The 18722-nt window shown below is 47.2% G+C and overlaps 1 protein-coding gene across 1 annotated transcript; it reads right to left on the bottom strand.

Moving 5' to 3' along the window:
- Positions 1-2388: 2388 nt before the first annotated feature.
- Positions 2389-13613, bottom strand: LOC139828325 (ral guanine nucleotide dissociation stimulator-like 1). Its single transcript, XM_071810587.1, has 11 exons — positions 13586-13613; positions 8104-8138; positions 7294-7509; positions 6961-7064; positions 6669-6810; positions 6249-6335; positions 6011-6043; positions 4924-5010; positions 3596-3787; positions 2697-2811; positions 2389-2507 (listed from the first exon to the last, which is right to left on the bottom strand). Exons 1-11 carry the CDS (start codon positions 13611-13613, stop codon positions 2389-2391), a joined length of 1158 nt encoding a protein of 385 aa, XP_071666688.1.
- Between the last annotated feature and the right edge of the window lie 5109 nt (positions 13614-18722).

Below are 18722 nucleotides of genomic sequence, written 5' to 3'. Positions count from 1 at the left end.
TTGGTGCGCATCACCGGTTCTAAGGCTGTCACCAGAACCTGACAACCTGACAACAGTGTGCTGTCTCCCTGGGTAGTTTAAGTACAACCAGAACGCAAGAGGCGGCTTAAATTCGGGGTCGTCTTTTTGCCAGGAGCAGAAAATGCCGTGATGGAGACAGTGGGGAAAAGGTGGAAACTCTCAGACCACGGTGCAGTCTCAGAGAGGAAAAGAGATGAACGAGACACTGATGAGCGGGAAAAGTTGACATATTTATTATAGAAACATTAAAGGTTCTATAGAGATTGAATGTTACATAAAGATCAAATATTTAAATACTTTAGCCCCAGATGTAAATTAGTGTTAAAAAGTTCATCTATTTATTATAGAAACATTAAATATTATACAAAGCTCAAACACTATATAAAGATCAAACACTAAAATACACTAACTCCAGACAAGAATTGGTGGGAAAACGTTTGCATATTTATTATATAAGTATTAAATATTAAATAAAGATTTAATAGAATACAAAATCAAACATTAAAATATATTAACTCCAGACACAAATTAGTTGTCAAAAAATAATCTATTTATTATAGAAACATTCAATATTATATAAAGATTAAATATCATATAAAGATCAAATCTTATCTAGAGATCAAACACTAAAATACACTAACTCCAGACAAGAATTGGTGGGATAAAGATCAAGTATTTATTATATAAATATTAAATAAAGATTATGTATTATATAAAGCTTAAATATTAATCCTAGTAACTCCAGATCAAAAACTACTGGAAAAATGTTTACATACTTTTATAGAAACAGTAAATAATATATAAAGATTAAATAAGATATAAAGATCAAATATTAAACTATATTAACTCCAGACAAAAATTAGTGGGAAAAAGTTACGTATTTATTATAGAAATGTTACATCTATATAAAGACTAAATACTACATAAGGATCAAATATTAAAATATTTTAACGCCAGACAAGAATTGGTGGGGAAAAAAAGTTCACATATTTATTATGTAAATAAAGATTATCTATTAAATAAAGATTATGTATGATATAAAAGCTCAAATCTTAATATACATTAACTCAAAAGAAGAATTAGTGGAAAAAAGTTACGTATTTATTATAGAAATGTTACATCTATATAAAGACTAAATACTACATAAGGTTCAAATATTAAAATACTTAACGCCAGACAAGAACTGGTGTGAAAAAAAGTTCATATATTTATTATACAAATAAAGATTATGTATTAGATAAAGGTTATGTAGTATATAAAAGCTCTAATCTTAATATATATTAACTCAAGAGAAGAATTAGTGGAAAAAAGTTACGTATTTATTATAGAGATGTTACATCTATGTAAAGATTAAATATGACATAGGGATCAAATATTAAAATATTTTAATGCCAGACAAGAATTGGTGGAAAAAAGTTCAAGTATTTATTATATAAATATTAAATAAAGATTATGTGTTATATAAAGCTCAATTATTAGTATCTATTAACTGCAGAAAAAAAGGGTGGAAAAAAGTTTATCTATTTATTTTATATGCATATATATATATGTGAAATAAAGCTCAAACACTATATACAGAAGAAACATTAAAATACATTAACTCCAGAGAAAAATGGGTTGAAAAAAGTTGATATACTTATCATATAAATAGTAAATATTACACAAAGATCAAATATTATATAAAGATTTAATAATAAAATATATCAACTCCAGAAAATAATTATTGGGGAAGGTCTATGTACATATTAAATAAATATTAAATATTAGTACATTAAATGCACATATTAAATAAATAGTAAATATTAGTACATTAAATAAAATTTTAAATAAATATTAAATATTAGTATATTTAAAAAAATAAATATTTGTACATTAAATATAATTTTAGAATACTAGTAAATATTAGTACATTAAATAAAAATATTAATTAACGCTCAAATATTATATACAGCTAAAACATTTAAATATATTAACTCCAAGGAGAAATTAGTGGAAAAAAGTTTACGTACTTACTCTATGAATATTAAATATTATACAAAGCTCAAATATTCTATAAAGCTAAGCTACTTAAATATAGTAACTCCAAGCAGAAATCAGTAGAAAAAAGATTATATAATATTGAATGTTTCTATAGAAGTATGGAAAGATTAAATATGATAAAAACATCAAGTATTAAAATACATCAACTGCAGACAAAAAATGGGAAAAAAGTTAATATACTCGCTATATAAATATTAAATATTATACAAAGCTCAAACATTATCTACAGGTCACATATTAAAATATATCAACTCCAGACTAAACCTGGGGGGAAAAAAGTTTACATACTCATAATATACACAGTAAATCTTGTACAGAGCTCAGCCATTACAATCCATGAAGTGCGGGCTCCTCCTGTGCTGCAGCTTTTCTTCTCAGGACGAAGTCGAAGTTGGCCTGGGTGTTCATGGCGTAGAACACGTTCGCCTTGGGTGGGATCGCCAGCTCTGCAAGAGAGGGAGCAGAGCGAGCGTTAATGGGCGCCCCACTCAGCGTTAGGGGTTTGTTCTCACCGGCAGCTGCGACTACGTGGCGATGGCGTTTCTGACGTCGCTTCGCGTGTTACTCTTGCCGGCAAAATGCAGCAGAGCTCTTCAAGCAGCAGCAGCAGCAGCAGCAGAGTTCTGCTTCCCCACCTTTGTCCGCGGAGATGATCTGGACCAGCTCGTAATCCTCAGCCGAGCCAGACTGCAGGTTGTGCTTCTCCATGGCTCGCCGGATGACAGCAGGAGCCTTCTCTTGGTTACTCAGCTGCAAAGAGAGGGTTGCAATGAGGGCTTCTGCTTTATTCACTCTATAATGATTTAATAATTAGCAAAGGCCTGTCTTTCTGCAGACTGCTTGGTCCTGGAACGATTTCCAAGAACTGAAAAATTACAGTGGCTTAGTAACTAAGTCGTAGATTCTGCCAGACACTAAAACACGCTCTTTGTGACACCTGGTGGTGGAGTTAGTTCAAGACAACAGACACTGCTCTAGAAATGCAGCAGGAAATCACAGCCTCTGCTCTCCTGAGCAACCACTCGCAGAGGTGAGACCTTGTTCTCAGCAGCCATCGAATCCGCAGCAAGAGCTGCCCCAGCTGCTCTTTGCAGACATCCATTCATCCACAGTCTCCCCTGCTAAACACTTTCTGTGATGTCCTGCAAAGATTCTGGGCCTTGGAGCTGGGTTTGCTGGGGAAGGGGCACCTTGCGTCACAGCTCACACACCCCAGTGCTGAGCTGGACACACAACAGCCGGCGCTGGCAGAAGAGCAGGGGCAGCAAAGCCGGCACTTGCTCAGAGTGCTTCCCTTGGCTTTGTTGATCAAATACAAGCTTCAATTTCAAGGCCAGAAACCTTGAGAGATGCTCTTTGCAAACCTCTCATTCATCCCCTGCTCCACATGTTTTGATTTGTCACATCTGTCATGTTCCCTGTCAAGGAGGTTTGATCAGGGAATAGGTGTTTCCAAAACTAAAAGCACCATTCAAGTCACCTGGGGTGAAAACACCACCCACAGTCACAGCGCTTTGCTGTTCCCACCACTCACCAGGATGCTCCTGTAGATGTTGCCGCTTCTGTCCTCTTCTACGCTGGTGCGGATGATGCAGCTGTCTCCGCTCTGCTGGTTGTAGAGGGGCAGGACTGGCGGCACTTCTTTTGATGGAATGGGAGTCACGGAGCCGGGGCACTTCTTGGAGCACTTGTCACCAGATGGCAGCAAGGGGGGAGATGAGATCAAACACATTCATTACCATTTAATTTCAAAGATCCAAAAGCTAAAGATGACACTCTTCAGCACAACAGCCTTAACAAGGGCAAAGCTCCCTGGGAACGGAACCCAGCCCAGACAAGGCTTGGTCTGGGCAGTTCCTGGCAGGTCAAAGCACAGGGCTGGCGAGCTCTGACCTCACCTGCTTCTCACTCGCTCAGCTGCTCTGCCTGCCCCAGAATTAGGCTGGGCTGATGCACATGAGCCCTCCCCCAAAAATCGCCTTTCCCAGAGCTCAGGTCCCTCCCTTCCACTGCCAGCAACGCTCCAGTCAAGACCCACAGGCTTGGGCAAGCGCCTGGGGCCGCCGGCAGCGTCAGCAGCCTCGCACAGGCTGTTTGTGCTGAACACAGGGCCCGGGCCCTACCTTGTGCTGAGGCTCCTCAGCAGTGGCGGTGGGAGGGACGATGGTGACGGTGCTGTCCCCAGAGCTCCCACCTGGAGCAGGTTTGGGCTGCGCGTTGACGGGGGTGCTGTGGGCGCTCACCCCCAAGCCCAGGAACGGCCTAGGGGGGAAAAGAAAGCACAACAGAGCTGGGCTGAGCAAAGCTGTCACTTGCTTCAACAATCTGACCTGCTGTTGTGTTTTCCTATCGCGAGTGGCCTATGGCTTGTGTGTGTTTATCAAATTAGACTCTGTCCTTATTTGCACCGCAGTGCTCTGGATCCCCAGCCAGGTTTGTCAGCTGGTGTTTGATTTATTCCAGTTCATATTCAGGCACCAAACCCCCTCCCCGTTGTACTCACAGGCTGAATCTCTTCACCACGCTCTTCTGAGCTCTGCCCGATGCGGTGCTCTTGTCAGGAGCTGCTTCGATTTCACGTGACAGACGGAAACTGCAGAACAGGCAATACCATTAGTGAAATATCTCAGAGTGGCCATATTTGAGAAGCCCTGGGTCACTCCCACGTCCCAGAGGGTTCATCCCCACAAGGAGGAGCGCAGCTCTGTGCGTGTGTATTTCCACTCTCCGGGAGCAGCTCCTGGCAGCGCAGAGCTCAAGGCTGAGAGAACCTGAACCTGCCTGCGGGGGAAGAAAAGCTGCTTCGCCAGCCGGGCTGAGACCCTACCTCTCCTCATCACTTAAATGCCGCTGCCTCCTAAACCACTGCACGAATTTCTCATCTTGTGCCATGCAATAGCTGTTACATGAGGACTGCAACAGCTTAATTTGTGCGATTACTTCAAACTCCTAAGAAAACAAATAATAAATTAGGAATTCTAATTAGAAAAATAAAGCCAGTCTCGTTAATACACTAAACACACGCAGCAACAGATCCAGGACAAACTGAGTTGGACCCGCGGGTCGGTTTCAGTTGAAGAAGTGACTATTTCGAGAACCACTGTTTCAAACGCTGCAACTCTGCAGCTCACCCTTCCCGCTCACCCCTGCGTGGCCAGAGTGGCGCCGAGAGAGGAATCCCGCTCTGTACGTAGGTGGTTCTCAGGCACTAAGCAAGGGAAAGAACGAGAGGTGCCTGTGATGACAGCAGAGCCTGATCCTCCCCGGCTCTGTGCACTCACACTTGGCCCAGGGGAACACAAAACGCTGCCCCCAACGTGTGACTGGAACGCGCTGCTCTTCCCTCACTCCGCTTGCACACACGCTTGCCCAAAATAATTCTGTCCGAGATCTGGCGCGACTGCCCTCGGACAGAGGAAACCCCAGCACCTTCGCTCCTACTGATCTCTGACCAACAAGGCTCAGGCTGGAAGGCAACGCTCAGCCTTGATTTCTCGGTCCCAGGTACCCGCTTTGCTCTCTGCACCTTTTACCCACAACTATTTACTGCAGCACAAGGAAGATGGTCACAGACTGTATCTTGTGGCCAGCAAAGGTCTCACGCCAGCAGGTCTGATTCGCTCCCAGCACACAGAACACGCTCGTGTAACGTGTTCCCGTGAACACCAAACGGGGGGAACGTGCCCCAGACGTAAATCCCGTGGCAGCGAGTGCCCTGCAGCTCCTCTTCCCCTGCTGCCCCCATCTAAAAGGAATTTCTCTTCCCGCGCTGCCCCTCACAGCCCGGCAGAGGTTCACAGCGTGCCGGGGACTGTTCCTTCCTCACCCTCTGAGTAACGTGAGCGCCTGTTGGATACGCCCGAGCAAAGACAACAGGCCTCGCCAAGAGAACGCTCTAGCAGAGAGCGTCAGGCACTAACGATCACAGAACAGTCACCGTTCCACTTACCCTTCGCCGCTTCTCAAAATTGATCAGGCCGCCCTGTTGGAAGGACAGAGAAGGGATCAGAGGAGAAGAGCACAGGCTCAGCTGGACTTAATCACAAACAGGATGAAGTAGCGACACCAAGGGACAGGCCACACCTGCCCTGACCAAAGGCTACTACAAAAACCCATTTCCAGCTCTAGGATAAACCACAGCGCTCGTGTACCTAAGTCTATTTGTTAAATATATTGCCCCAAATTACCTCGAGATAGTCCTGAAGGGCTGTGTCCAGCATGACGAGGTCTGTTAGGAAGGTACCCAGGTAAGGTACCGTGCCTTGTGTGACTCCCTGCAAACGGTCAGAGCAATGGTGGGTTAACTGACTGAGAAGTAATAATAATAATAATAATACTAATTAGAATTCTCCTGTGGAAGCAAACAAAATACAACTCGTCTGCTTCACCAAACAGCACTCTTGTAAATGATGCTTTCACGACATCACCCTTGGTATCTCAGCCAGCAGTTCATGTCTGCACAGAGCGGTATATAAGCCAAAGCGCTCATTCGTAACTCCTCTGCGTCAAATCTCGCTGTGCGCCACCTCTCGCCCCAGCAGAAAAGCCGGGATTTACAGACCCGTCTTCCCCAAAGCACCACATACGGGAGCTCATTGGTTAGGAACAGGGCTGAGCTCGGCTTTGGGTGAGATCATAACCTGGCAACTCAAGCTAATTCCCACCTTCATCAGCAGCTCCCTGCTCATCGCAAAGTTGTCAGAGTCGGAGAAGATTTCTGAAAGCTCCTCGAACATCAGCATTGTGTCCCTGTACAGGAAAAGATTAAATCATTTAAGTTGTTTGTAAGCACTCTGAATCAGATCAGGGTACTATTTTTTTCTCAACAATCGTTAACAGTTGGGCACAGAAAAGATAAAAGCACCAAAACACATCCAGTGACACACTGCACAGCCTTACTTTGGAACGCAGGCCCAGGTCTTCTTCAGGCGATAAACCGAGGTGGACTGCAAGGCGGAAACGATGGCCTTCAGAGATGAAAAGTTGTTCAGGACCCTACATTGCTGTGAAAGGAGCGGTTAGAAACACAGGGGCGTTAAACGTCAGCATCACCAATAGTCAGAGCTCTTCTGTCTGCCCCGTGTCCTGCTTGCTGCACATTCTCCCTGCTAAGCGGGCAGCTCTACAAATACTGAGCATCAAAAATATCACTGCCCAACAACCCCCCTGTCCCCTCCCAGCTCCAGGGCACCCGCACAAGGAACGTGAAACAGTCGTGAATAAACGCTTTACACGTGCGATACGGATCCACTTCTCCAAGATCTTCGCTCGCTGCTGTGTCTTTAGTTCTTTGCTCTCCAGGATGGTGCTGAGCACGCAGTTGGTGACGGCGTTGAACTGCGAGATGGTGGCTCTGATGCTCTGTGCCAGCTGTTTGTTCTCCTTCTTGTCCCTTCGGGACCAGATGCAGCCCAGGCAGTGGTGGGGCACAACGTTCTGGAAGAGTGTCTAGAGGGAAACAGAGGTGTCCAACTCAGCCTGGATCGCTACTGCCCACAGCAAGAAATGCATGGTTACAGTACAAACTGCATCTGAATCTAATATGGTATCAAAAGGGAAATATTGATTTTCTCTCCAGTTTAAAATATACACTTTGGTATAACTCTTTAGATCTGACGCCCTAAAAGAACTGTCAGATAAACTGTCCTAGCAAAATAACAGACACCTTTCTATCACTTACTTTACCAGGGGGAAAGATTTCCATATAATGATATTTTTGAAGGAGATTGATACAAATAAGCCAAATTGGAGCATTACAGTTACAAATACTTATACATCTCCAGGTGAGTTGGCCTAAGATACAGTCAAAATACGCTATATCTGAGGGGTCAAATATTAAACTTTGCAAAAGAGGCCACACAGCCTACATTCACACTGTAAAAAAAAAAAGACAAACACCTTCAGAGGAACTGAACGAAAAGCCCAATCAATGAAGCAAGTTTGGATAACCAAGTTAAGTTAAAAAACAAACAGACAAACAAACAATGAGAAGCCCAGGACTATTTCCCCGAGCATTTCAAGTAATACGTATGATCTACATACCGCGTCCATGTATGTCAGCTGTTCTGCCACCAGGTCTTCTTGGAACAATGAGAATTCTTCTGGGCCGCTGATCTCCAGTTCCTCTTCCTCATCCGGGTTGCAGGGAGAAAGGCTGTGGAACGCGTCTGGCCAGCGGGGAAAACACGAGTCAGTGAATTTATACAGAACACAAGTAATCAAAGCAGATATTTGGAAAATCACTACATAGAAGAGCAGAACATGCAAAGGGACCTGCCTGGGGTAACGGCCTCACTGTGCTGCATATTTTAGGGAGAAAGAGAAGGACACGAAGATTAAATGGGCAAAGAGAAGGTAGAAGAAAAAGAAACAGGGAGAACTGAGCTGTTCAGGGTCTCTTAGCTGAGAAGCGCCTTAACCCATTCACTAACCATTCTTTGGGAAGAAAAAACCTACCAACCCCCCCACAACAACTCCTTATTAACACTGCAGAACTTTGATAATCTACTTGTCAGCATTTATGCATTCTATAGTCTGAAAAACAGCTGAACTGCAAAGAGACAAGACTGCAATTATACCCCCAAAATATTACACTGAATATGCTCTTATGTCCACGTTTCAAGGGAAGAGGAGGAGAACGGAGCAAGACCAGTTGGAAAGTTAAAACATGCTTTGCTAGTACTACTGATGAGGAGAGAAAGTAATGCAAAATATACAAAACCAATCGTGGCTGCAGCAGCTGCAGGACAGGCCCCCGGATGCCCTGGGCTGGACTCGGCAGTAAACCAGAGCTGGATTCAGGGCTGCAGGGCCTGGAACCAGGCCTAGGATGGCAGGCAGGCTCCTCTTCAGATGCCAGCCATGGACGAGGAGAGCGAGACCCTGGTGATCTCCCAGTTCCAGATGCTGCACAACGTGGAAAACCTACCGAGCTGGTCACTTTGGGTCCCCTGTTCTGGCCGCCCCTCCCGGCAAGTCCGCCCCTCTCACGGGATGTGCAGAATTGATCAGCAGCCTTGGCTGCCGCAGCACTAAGTCTAAACCTGGGCCTTTTCTGCACACCAGTCCTACCGTTATGTGCTCCAGAGCCAACGGGGACTGAAAAACACGCAGCCAATGTGAGAATAATGCATGTAGAAGAACTTAGTCCCCCTACTAAGGCTGGAAGTTGATTCCAGTTCTCATTCACATACCACGTGAGCCCTTACGAATTTTCGGCTCACGGCACAGGAAGCTTTGTGCCCTGGATAAGGGGACATGTCAGGCTTGACGCTGGGAGAACACACAGACAGCAGAGAAAGGTACTTTACCATCATTCTCCTGTTCTTCTTTCCGGAACTCCTCCAGGAGGTTCTGCGCCTTCTTCTCCAGGTCAGAGCCGGGCATGTTCTTCTTCAGATAACTCAGCACCTTCTGCAGACACACGTAGTCGGGTGGCTCTCGGAAATCGTCAGCACACTGGTCGAGCCAGGTTTGTAAAATCGATGCCATCGCACTGTGAGCAAATTCAGAGAGAACACATGGGTTGTATGCAGCAGTTATTGATGCAATCGCATGGATCTGTACCTAATATAACAACAGGAACACTGAGACATTCATCCCCCACGTGAAGGCAGTACGGACACTTCTGTGAGCACAGAATTTAATTTGTTCTTTTTATGCAAGAAATGTTATTAATACTTCATAGGAAACTAAAGGCTGCTTCTTCAATTACACCTTGATAAACCAGCGCAGTCATTCAAAATCATTAAAGATTTTCTCTGCGTTGTATTATTGGATGTTATGAGACAGCTGATACCCGGCCTTTACACAAGCCCCTTGAAGCAAACAGGGCTGTGAATTGTCACAGGAAACAACAGGTCTGCTGCCCACTTCCCGCTCCAGCACCGAACCCTGACTGGGGCTCGCTGGGCGCTGCAAAACCAAACTTACGTCCTGAGCACTGTACTGGATCCGGGGGAATTCTGGTTTCCATGTTCTTCAGAGCCCGAGATCTCCAGGTTTCCGTATCTGAAAAAATGAGATGGCTGTTTAGAGGAACCTCTACTGAGCAACCCAAAGCACGTAATCCATATACAATTGGCATAAACATATAGATATTGGCATATTCATATACGATTGGCATGAAGACAAGGGCTTCATGCTGGACAATTCCACCGTGGCTGGGGAGCTGTGGCAGAGATGAAGGGTTTGCACATATCCCCCGTGCACTGGTCTTTTATTAAGGGACAAGTTGTATTGGTTTTCTTGTGTCGGTCCCAGTTTGGCTCCTTAGCGGTCAGACCACGCACGCTTTCCCCACCTGGCGCTTAAGCTTTAATGAGATTTGGGATGTGGGCAGCGTGCATTCACACATGGTGTGTTTATGCTGAAATCCTGAACTTTGCAGGATTCTTTTCTGTCAACATCCCCCTGTCGTGTATAATAAATGACGGCTCAGTTTCCATTCTGTCCCGGCTCTCACGTGTCCAGGAGCAGCTCCAGGACTGTGCTGGTGGAAGCAAAGGCCCTGTACGTGGAGAGGAAGATGTTGATGTATGTGAAGTCATTATCGGCAAAGGCCGTCGGAAGCGTCTCCACCAGCTTTTCCAAAGTTCCAGCTTTCAGGGCCCTGCTTTTGCACGTCTCGTCCGGGCTGACAGTGTGTTCTGCAGGTAACTGGTCCCCTTCAGCCTACAAAGTGGAAACAAAGACAAAGCACAAAACTCAGACAGAAGCCAGAGCCCCGACACAGCCTGCACAATGAAACGCAGATTCCATTCCACCTTTTCACAGGAATAGTCCATCTCTAGTTACTAAACAATTTTGTCAGTTTGGGCTCTCCAAACACCAAATGCTGTATCAAATACTGGAGGACAATAAAGACATTTCTTATTTAAACAGGCAAGTGTTGCCAGTGCTTAGGCTGTAATCTCATGGTTGGCTTTGAAACTGACCATTCTCTCAGAACAGGGCCAACCATTCAAAAACCCCGGATGCTTTCTTAGCATCAAGAAGTTGAAGAAAGTTTTATTAGACTTCTTGTAGCATGAAAGATCGAAGTTCCTTCACCTACTGGTACCTCGAGAAGAAGCTACTAAGCAAGATTTCAAGCTTCTCAGTACTTAAAGGAATTGGTAATAAAGCCCAACTCACTCAAAATGAACAAAAACTGTTGTATTCCTTTCAACATGGGTTCTATGAAATTTGCAGTTAGAGCTGCATTTCTCTCAGACACATCCAATACCAGCCAACGCTTTTCAGCTGAAAAGCCTCCAAATCACTCTACAAATGCAGCATCACTAAAATTCTTCCCATCAGCTGGGAAATGTACCACAGGTCAAAAATACTTTCAAATATTTCTCCTGGTAAAAACAGGAGGCAGAGATGGGAAATCTGCCGCTCAAAGTCTCTATACTACCAACCTGGACACTACACCAAAGCAAGTTCTTATATTACTGCCTTGGATCCTGAAGAAAATGTAGAAACATCACAACATAACAAGAAAGTTCTACCCACCTCCTGACCCTCTGGCTCAAACTGCCACAGCTGCACTGATTGCAGTGAAGTGAGGACACTTTAATCAGCTGGGGGCTTGGCCACCATGCCAGCTTTACTTACCCCGAGCCATCTTGCTCCTTCGCTGTCAGTCTGCTGGATCTGCGCTCTTCTCAGGCTGTCGCAGTCAACAGCTCCTTCTTGTGCGTCTTCAGCTCCATCCTCAGGTGTGCTCTGCCAGGAAAAGGGCCAAGAGAAACAAGTCAGAGAGAAAGGAACATGGTCCCTGCACAAGCGCAGGCTGCAGACACCAGCGTGCCAGCACCAGGATCTCACAACACCTCAACAACGCTCACTTCAGTTGCCACTTTTTAGCTGCTTTCAGTTACCTGGGGTTTTTTGGCCTTTTAAATGCAAGCAGAGAGGAGCTGAGTGCAGAACTTACTGCACAAGCCAATGAAAGAGGTAAGAATTAAACCAGAGAGCCCAGATCTCCTGAACCCCAACACTAACAGCCGCTGTATTAACATGCTGATACATGTTGAGGAGCAAAGCACTAGAGAATTGAAAGGAGACGTAACAGTTGACTTTAGAAATAGATATACTGCTCCCCCTGCAACCACATAATGTTTGTTCATCATACATACCACTTGAATAATTAAAGTTTAAGGGCTTTACTAACTACCACAGCCTTAAGCACAGGAACAACTCAGTTAGAAAGGATTTGAGTGTAGTGCAACCAAAACCTGCTTTGGGGAAGCCAGGATTTGGGTTTTTTTGGGGGCGTTGCTTTTCTGTTTGTTTTTACCTCCCTTATCTCTAAAATATCCCCTAGTCATATAGAACTGTCAGTGCACCAGTGACTTGCCTCTTGAACGCTCTGTGGAACCTCCACATCTTCCCCAGGTTGGTTCCTCACATTTTCTTCCAGGCTTTCTGGAGTCTCCACGTCTTCTTCAGTTGGCTCGCTTGGAGTCTCCTCTGTGCACTCTGCAGTCTCGGTGTCTTTCTCTGTTAGCTTGCTTAGGCTGTTCTTAATGCGCTCTGGAGTCTCTGCGGCTTCCTCTGATGTCTTGCTTGTAGTCTCGTCATCTTCCTCTCTTATCTTGGTTGTAGTCTGCTCAATGCGCTCTTGACTCTCCTCAATGCATTCTGGAGTCTCCTCAGTGCGCTCGGGACTCTCCACTTCTTCCTTGGTTGGCTTGGTCAGGGTCTCCTCAAGGCTGTGCAGAGACTCCACATCTTCCTCATGTCTCTTCCGCCTGGGTGTCCTCCTCTTCGGTCTTCTCCAGCATCTCCAAAGAGACAGGTTCCGAAAGGGGAAGTTCCGAGCCTGTTAGAAAACAACGGAAAGGCAGTTTTGAATCACAGATAGCAACACATTTACTTTTAATGCCCTTGCAAAAGTTCCAGGACAAGATCACATGAACCCTGAACTTTAGGCACTATTACGATGCAAAAAAATAGCTTGTACGAGAGGATCATAGAATCATTTTGCTTGGATGAGACCATTGAGTGCAACTGTTAACCCACCCCTGGCACCGCCCCATGTCCCTCAGAACCTCATCTATGTGCCTTTGAAACCCCTCCAATGGTGGTGACTCCACCGCTGCCATGGGCAGCCTGTTCCAATGTTTTATAACCCTTTCTCAGAATTACAGAATCACAGAAAGTTAGGGACTGGAAGGGACCTGGAAAGTTCATCCAGTGCCATCCCCCCATGGAGCAGGAACACCCAGCTGAGGTTCCACAGGAAAGTGTCCAGGCGGGTTTGAATGTCTGCAGAGAAGGAGACTCCACAACCTCCCTGGGCAGCCTGGGCCAGGCTCTGCCACCCTCACCATGAAGAAGTTTCTTCTCAAATTTAAGTGGAACCTCTTGTGTTTCAGTTTGCACCCATTACCCCTTGTCCTATCATTGGTTGTCACCGAGAAGAGCCTGGCTCCATCCTCCTGACACTCACTCTTTCCATATTGATCACCACGAATGAGTCACTCCTCAGTCTCCTCCAAGCTCCAGAGCCCCAGCTCCCTCAGCCTTTCCTCACACAGGGGCTTCTCCACTCCCATCAGCATCTTGGTGGCTGCGCTGGACTCTCTCCAGTGGTTCCCTGTCCTTCTGGAACTGAGGGGCCACAACTGGACACAATATTCCAGGTGTGGTCTCCCCAGGGCAGAGCAGAGGGGCAGGAGAACCTCTCTGACCTACTGACCACCCCCTTCTAATCTGCCCCAGGCACCATTGGCCTTCCTGGCCACAAGGGCCCAGTGCTGGCTCATGGTCACCCTGCTGTGCCCAGGACCCCCAAGTCCCTCTCCCCTACACTGCTCTCTAACAGGTCATTCCCCAGCTTACACTGGAACCTGGGGTTGTTCCTACCCAGATGCAAGACTCTACACCTTCCCTTGTTATATTTCATTAAATTTTTCCCTGCCCAGCTCTCCAGCCTGTCCAGGTCTCTGGATGGCAGCACAGCCTCTGGTGTATCAGCCACTCCTCCCAGCTTGGTGTCATCAGTAAACTTGCTGACAGGACACTCTAGTCCCTCATCCAAATCATTGATGAATATATTGAATAATACCGGCCCCGGCACTGACCCCTGAGGCACTGCATGAGATCCAGGCCTCCAACTGGACTCTGCCCCATTGACCACGACTCTCTGGCTTCTTCCCCTCAGCCAGTTCGCAGTCACCTCACTGCCCGGTCACCCAGACCGCACTCCCTCCCGTTTCTGGGAGGAAATGTTCCCAACAGCCAACCTGAGCCTCCCCCGCCCAACTGGAGGCCACTTGTGCAGGCACCAACTCCCTTCTCTCGCCACACGGAGCTGCCCCCCCACCCCCGGCCCCGTGTCCCCCGCGGCCCCGGGGGAGGGCGGGCGGCGGGGCCCGGCTCGCTCATACCCGTCCGCAGCAGGGCCCGCAGCTGATCCCGCACATGGCGCTGTGTCCGCGTCCGCAGGCAGGGCTGCTGCCGGCTCCGCCAGCCCCGCACTCCGCTCTCTCTCGCACCGACCGCTCGCCCCGACGCCAACGGCGGCGACGGCTCCGCGTGCACCGCGGCGACCGGACGCGGCCTCGCGGCGGCACGTGCCGCCCGCAGCCGGCCAATCGCAGCTCGCCGCCGCTCCGCGCGCGCCCCCTTGCCCCGCCCTCAGCCCGCCCGCAGTCCGAGCCCTTGCTCAGCCGGACAAAGCGCCGGGACCGGGACAGACGGACCGAGCTGGGAGCGTGGGCATCGAACTGTGCGTGGAACACAACTTGTGCTGCGGCAGAGCCCGGGGCGAGCGCAAAACTGCAAAGTCCAAGCATAACCGCGGAAGGAAAAAGGAAGTTCTTGTCATTTACAGTGATGTTTTCACTTTGCCATTCAATATATTCGCTATTCTACTAAAGGTTTTAAAGAATAGGCAACTGAAATCAAGAACGTGTTCTTCCTGCGCAAAGGGGGTTCCTTCCCCAGAAATGTGAATTGTAGTTAAACACACTGGCTCATTTCTCAGTGTTTCTGCTCTTTTTTTCCCTCTTTCTATGGTCAGAGCAATTACACAGCTGAGTGAAAAAATGAGGCTGCTTCGTAGTGAAATAAATAACTTAGGCTTTTTCTATGGATAAACAACGTTTAATCCAATTCCTTCATTGTATTCCTTAAAGATGTGTTCATTAGAGCACAAGCAAAACAGCGCTGGGTGCGCGGGGGATTCGCTCCGCCCAACACTCACACCTTTTAACAATAAGAAGTGTGCTTAAAGACAGTAAGGTGTTACATATTCATAATGACCCCAGGAACGCCCATACATATTCATTACCTTTCACGATTCTTATTAAAATGAGTCTCAGATAACCCTTTCCACAGTCTCCTCTTGACCCTCCCCTGCTGCGCCTGCGCACTCACTTGGTGGTTTTGAGGAGGGGTCGTTGGGGGTCTTTGGATGAAGGATGAACATCGTTCAGCTTCGTCACAGTGAACGTTTTACCTTTGGCTCACTGCAATGAATTGCCTGGAACCCAAGCTGCCAAGTCGACCGAAACCAGACTGGCGCCCCCTTTTTGCTGTAAATCTTGGCTCTCTTGTCTGCTCAAGGTTGCAGTTGGTGCTGCAAAACTTCTTATCTCGGCATTCAATGAGGTTCTGTTTTTTCCTTAATACAACTGCTTACATACAGCTCTAAACTAGATATTCATTCTGTGGCTTAAAGTGTTGGTTCGCTAGTAGGCTCTTATTATGTAGTTATATAGTTGACCTTTAAAATGTTAGTTCCCTCTATCAATATAACTTCATGAACAAGTTTCATAACTTTTTACACAGAACTTAACCACCTTTTCCTTTTCCAGGTTCAGAGCCCGTGCCTCCTTTGGTTATATCTGTAAACATTAAACATCTCGGCACGAATCACCACCTCTTTTCTCACAATTCCTCCTTTTTCTTTCTATCCTATTGATTCGTGCTTTGGCTGCAAAGTTAGCCAGCACCTGCCTAGGGGTGGCTACATCCAGTTTGGTGTTATCTTTCAAAATCATTAACTCATACCCCGTTCTTTTTGTTGCCATTTCAGGATCGATAGGCATGCCTGAGATTTGCATGCCTTGGACTGCTGAATGTATTAACTGAATAAAGCAGGGGATCATGCATGGCACAAACAGTTTCGAGACCAATATCCATTAGGTGGATCTGGCCACCAAGTGGGAGGAATAGAGGTACTTGACGAATTTGCCCTCAACACTAACTGACAAGGGGTTCGTCCAACATATTCAGTCATTTGAGACCCTCCACATATCCAGCACGAGGTGACATTTAATTCGCAGTATCACAGTATCACAGTATGTTTGGGATTGGAAGGGACCTCGAAAGATCATCCGGTCCAATCCCCCTGCTGGAGCAGGAACGCCTAGGAGAGGTCGCACAGGAACATGTCCAGGCGGCTTTGAATGTCTCCAGGGAAGGAGACTCCACAATCTCCCTGGGCAGCCTGGTCCAGTGCCCTGTCACCCTCACTGAGAAGAAGTTTTTCTCAAATTTAAGTGGAACCTCTTGTGTTCCAGCTTGATCCCATTACCCCTTGTCCTATCATTGTTTGCCACTGAGAAGAGCCTGGCTCCATCCTCATGCCACTCGCCCTTTATATGTTTATAAACATTAATAAGGTCACCCCTCAGTCTCCTCTTCTCCAAACTAAAGAGACCCAGCTCCCTCAGCCTTTCTTCATAAGGGAGATGCTCCACTCCCTTAATCATCTTTGTTGCCCTACGCTGGACCCTCTCCAGCAGTTCCCTGTCCTTCTTGAACTGAGGGGCCCAGAACTGGACACAATATTCCAGATCGGGTCTCACCAGGGCGGAGTAGAGGGGCAGGAGGACCTCTCTCGATCTACTGACCACCCCCCTTGCAATACACCCGAGAATGCCATTGGCCTTCCTGGCCACAAGGGCCCAGTGCTGGCTCATGGTCATCCTGTTGTCCACCCGGACCCCCAGGTCCCTTTCCCCTACACTGCTCTCTAATCTGTAATTTCCCAACCTATACTGGAACCTGGGGTTGTTCCTGCCCAGATGCAGGACTCTACACTTGCCCTTGTTAAATTTCATCAGGTTATTCCCCGCCCAACTCTCCAGCCTGTCCAGGTCTCTGGATGGCAGCACAGCCTCTGGCGTGTCAGCCACTCCTCCCAGCTTGGTGTCACCAGCAAACTTGCTGATAGTACACTCAATTCCCTCGTCCAAACCGTTAACGAATATATTGAATAATATTGGCCCCAGTACTGACCCCTGAGGCACTCCACTAGATCCAGGCCTCCAACTGGACTCCGCACCATTGACCACCACTCTCTGGCTTCCCTCTTTAAGCCAGTTCGCAACCCACCTCACTACTCTATTGTCTAGACCACACCTCCTCAATTTAGCTGTGAGGATGCTGTGAGGGACTGTGTCAAAGGCTTTACTGAAGTCAAGGTAGACCACATCCACCGCTCTGCCATCATCCATCCACCTTATTACATTCTCATAAAAGGCTATGAGGTTGGTCAAGCATGACTTACCCTTGGTAAAGCCATGCTGACTGCCCCTAATGACCCTCTTATCCCTGATGTGCCTTGAGATGGCACCAAGGATAGGCTGTTCCATTACTTTCCCAGGGACAGAGGTGAGGCTGACCGGTCTATAATTACCCGGGTCCTCCTTCTTGCCCTTTTTGGAGACTGCAGTGACATTTGCTTTCCTCCAGTCCTCGGGCACCTCTCCCGTTTCCCGAGACTTGGCAAAAATGATGGAGAGCGGTCCAGCAATGACTTCAGCCAGCTCCCTCAGCACCCGCGGGTGCATCCCATCTGGACCCATGGATTTACGGATGTCCACACTATTTAACTGCTCCCTAACCCAGTCCTCATCGACTAAAGCAAACTCCTCCATTGACCTGGCTTCATTTGGGGTCTCAGGGGTACAGGGTTCCCCAGGACAGCCTCCAGCGGAGTAGACAGAGACAAAGAAGGCATTCAGTAATTCTGCCTTCTCTGTATCTTCTGTCAGCAGGGCACCCACCTCATTCATCAGTGGGCCTACATTGCCTCTGGTATTAGTTTTATCTGCTATGTATTTGAAAAAGTTCTTCTTGCTGTCCTTGACCCGTCTCACCAGCTGTAATTCTAAGGAGGCCTTGGCTACCCTAGCTGCCTTCCTACATCCTCTAACAGCAGCCTTATATTCCTCCCAAGTGGCCAGTCCCTGCTTCCATGACCTGTAAACTCGCCTCTTCTGCTTGAGCGTACCCAACAGATCCCTATTCAACCACGCAGGCCTTCTGGCTCCCTTCCTCGGCTTCTTACGTGTGGGGATGCTCTGATCCTGAGCGTGGAAGAAGCAATTTCTGAATGCAATCCAGCTCTCTTGGGCCCGTTTTCCTTCAAGCAGTCTTGCCCATGGGATTTCCCCCAGCAATTGCTTGAAAAGGCCGAAGTCAGCCCTGCTGAGGTCCAGGGTTGCAATTCTACTTGCTATTCTGTTACTGCCACACGAGATGCTGAACTCCACCATCTCGTGGTCACTGCAACCCAGGCAGCCCTCGACCTTTACTGCTTCGACCAGACCCTCTTTGTTAGTGAGGATGAGATCCAGCAGTGCACCTCTCCTGGTCGGCTCCTCCACCATCTGCATGAGGAAGTTGTCATCAATGCGCTGGAGGAACCTCCTGGA

This window comes from Patagioenas fasciata, chromosome 6 (genome assembly GCF_037038585.1).
Source record: "Patagioenas fasciata isolate bPatFas1 chromosome 6, bPatFas1.hap1, whole genome shotgun sequence".
In the NCBI taxonomy this organism is placed as follows: Eukaryota; Metazoa; Chordata; class Aves; order Columbiformes; family Columbidae; genus Patagioenas; species Patagioenas fasciata.
Note: the sequence above shows the minus strand (reverse complement) of the source record. Positions and strands in the feature narration are given on the sequence as shown.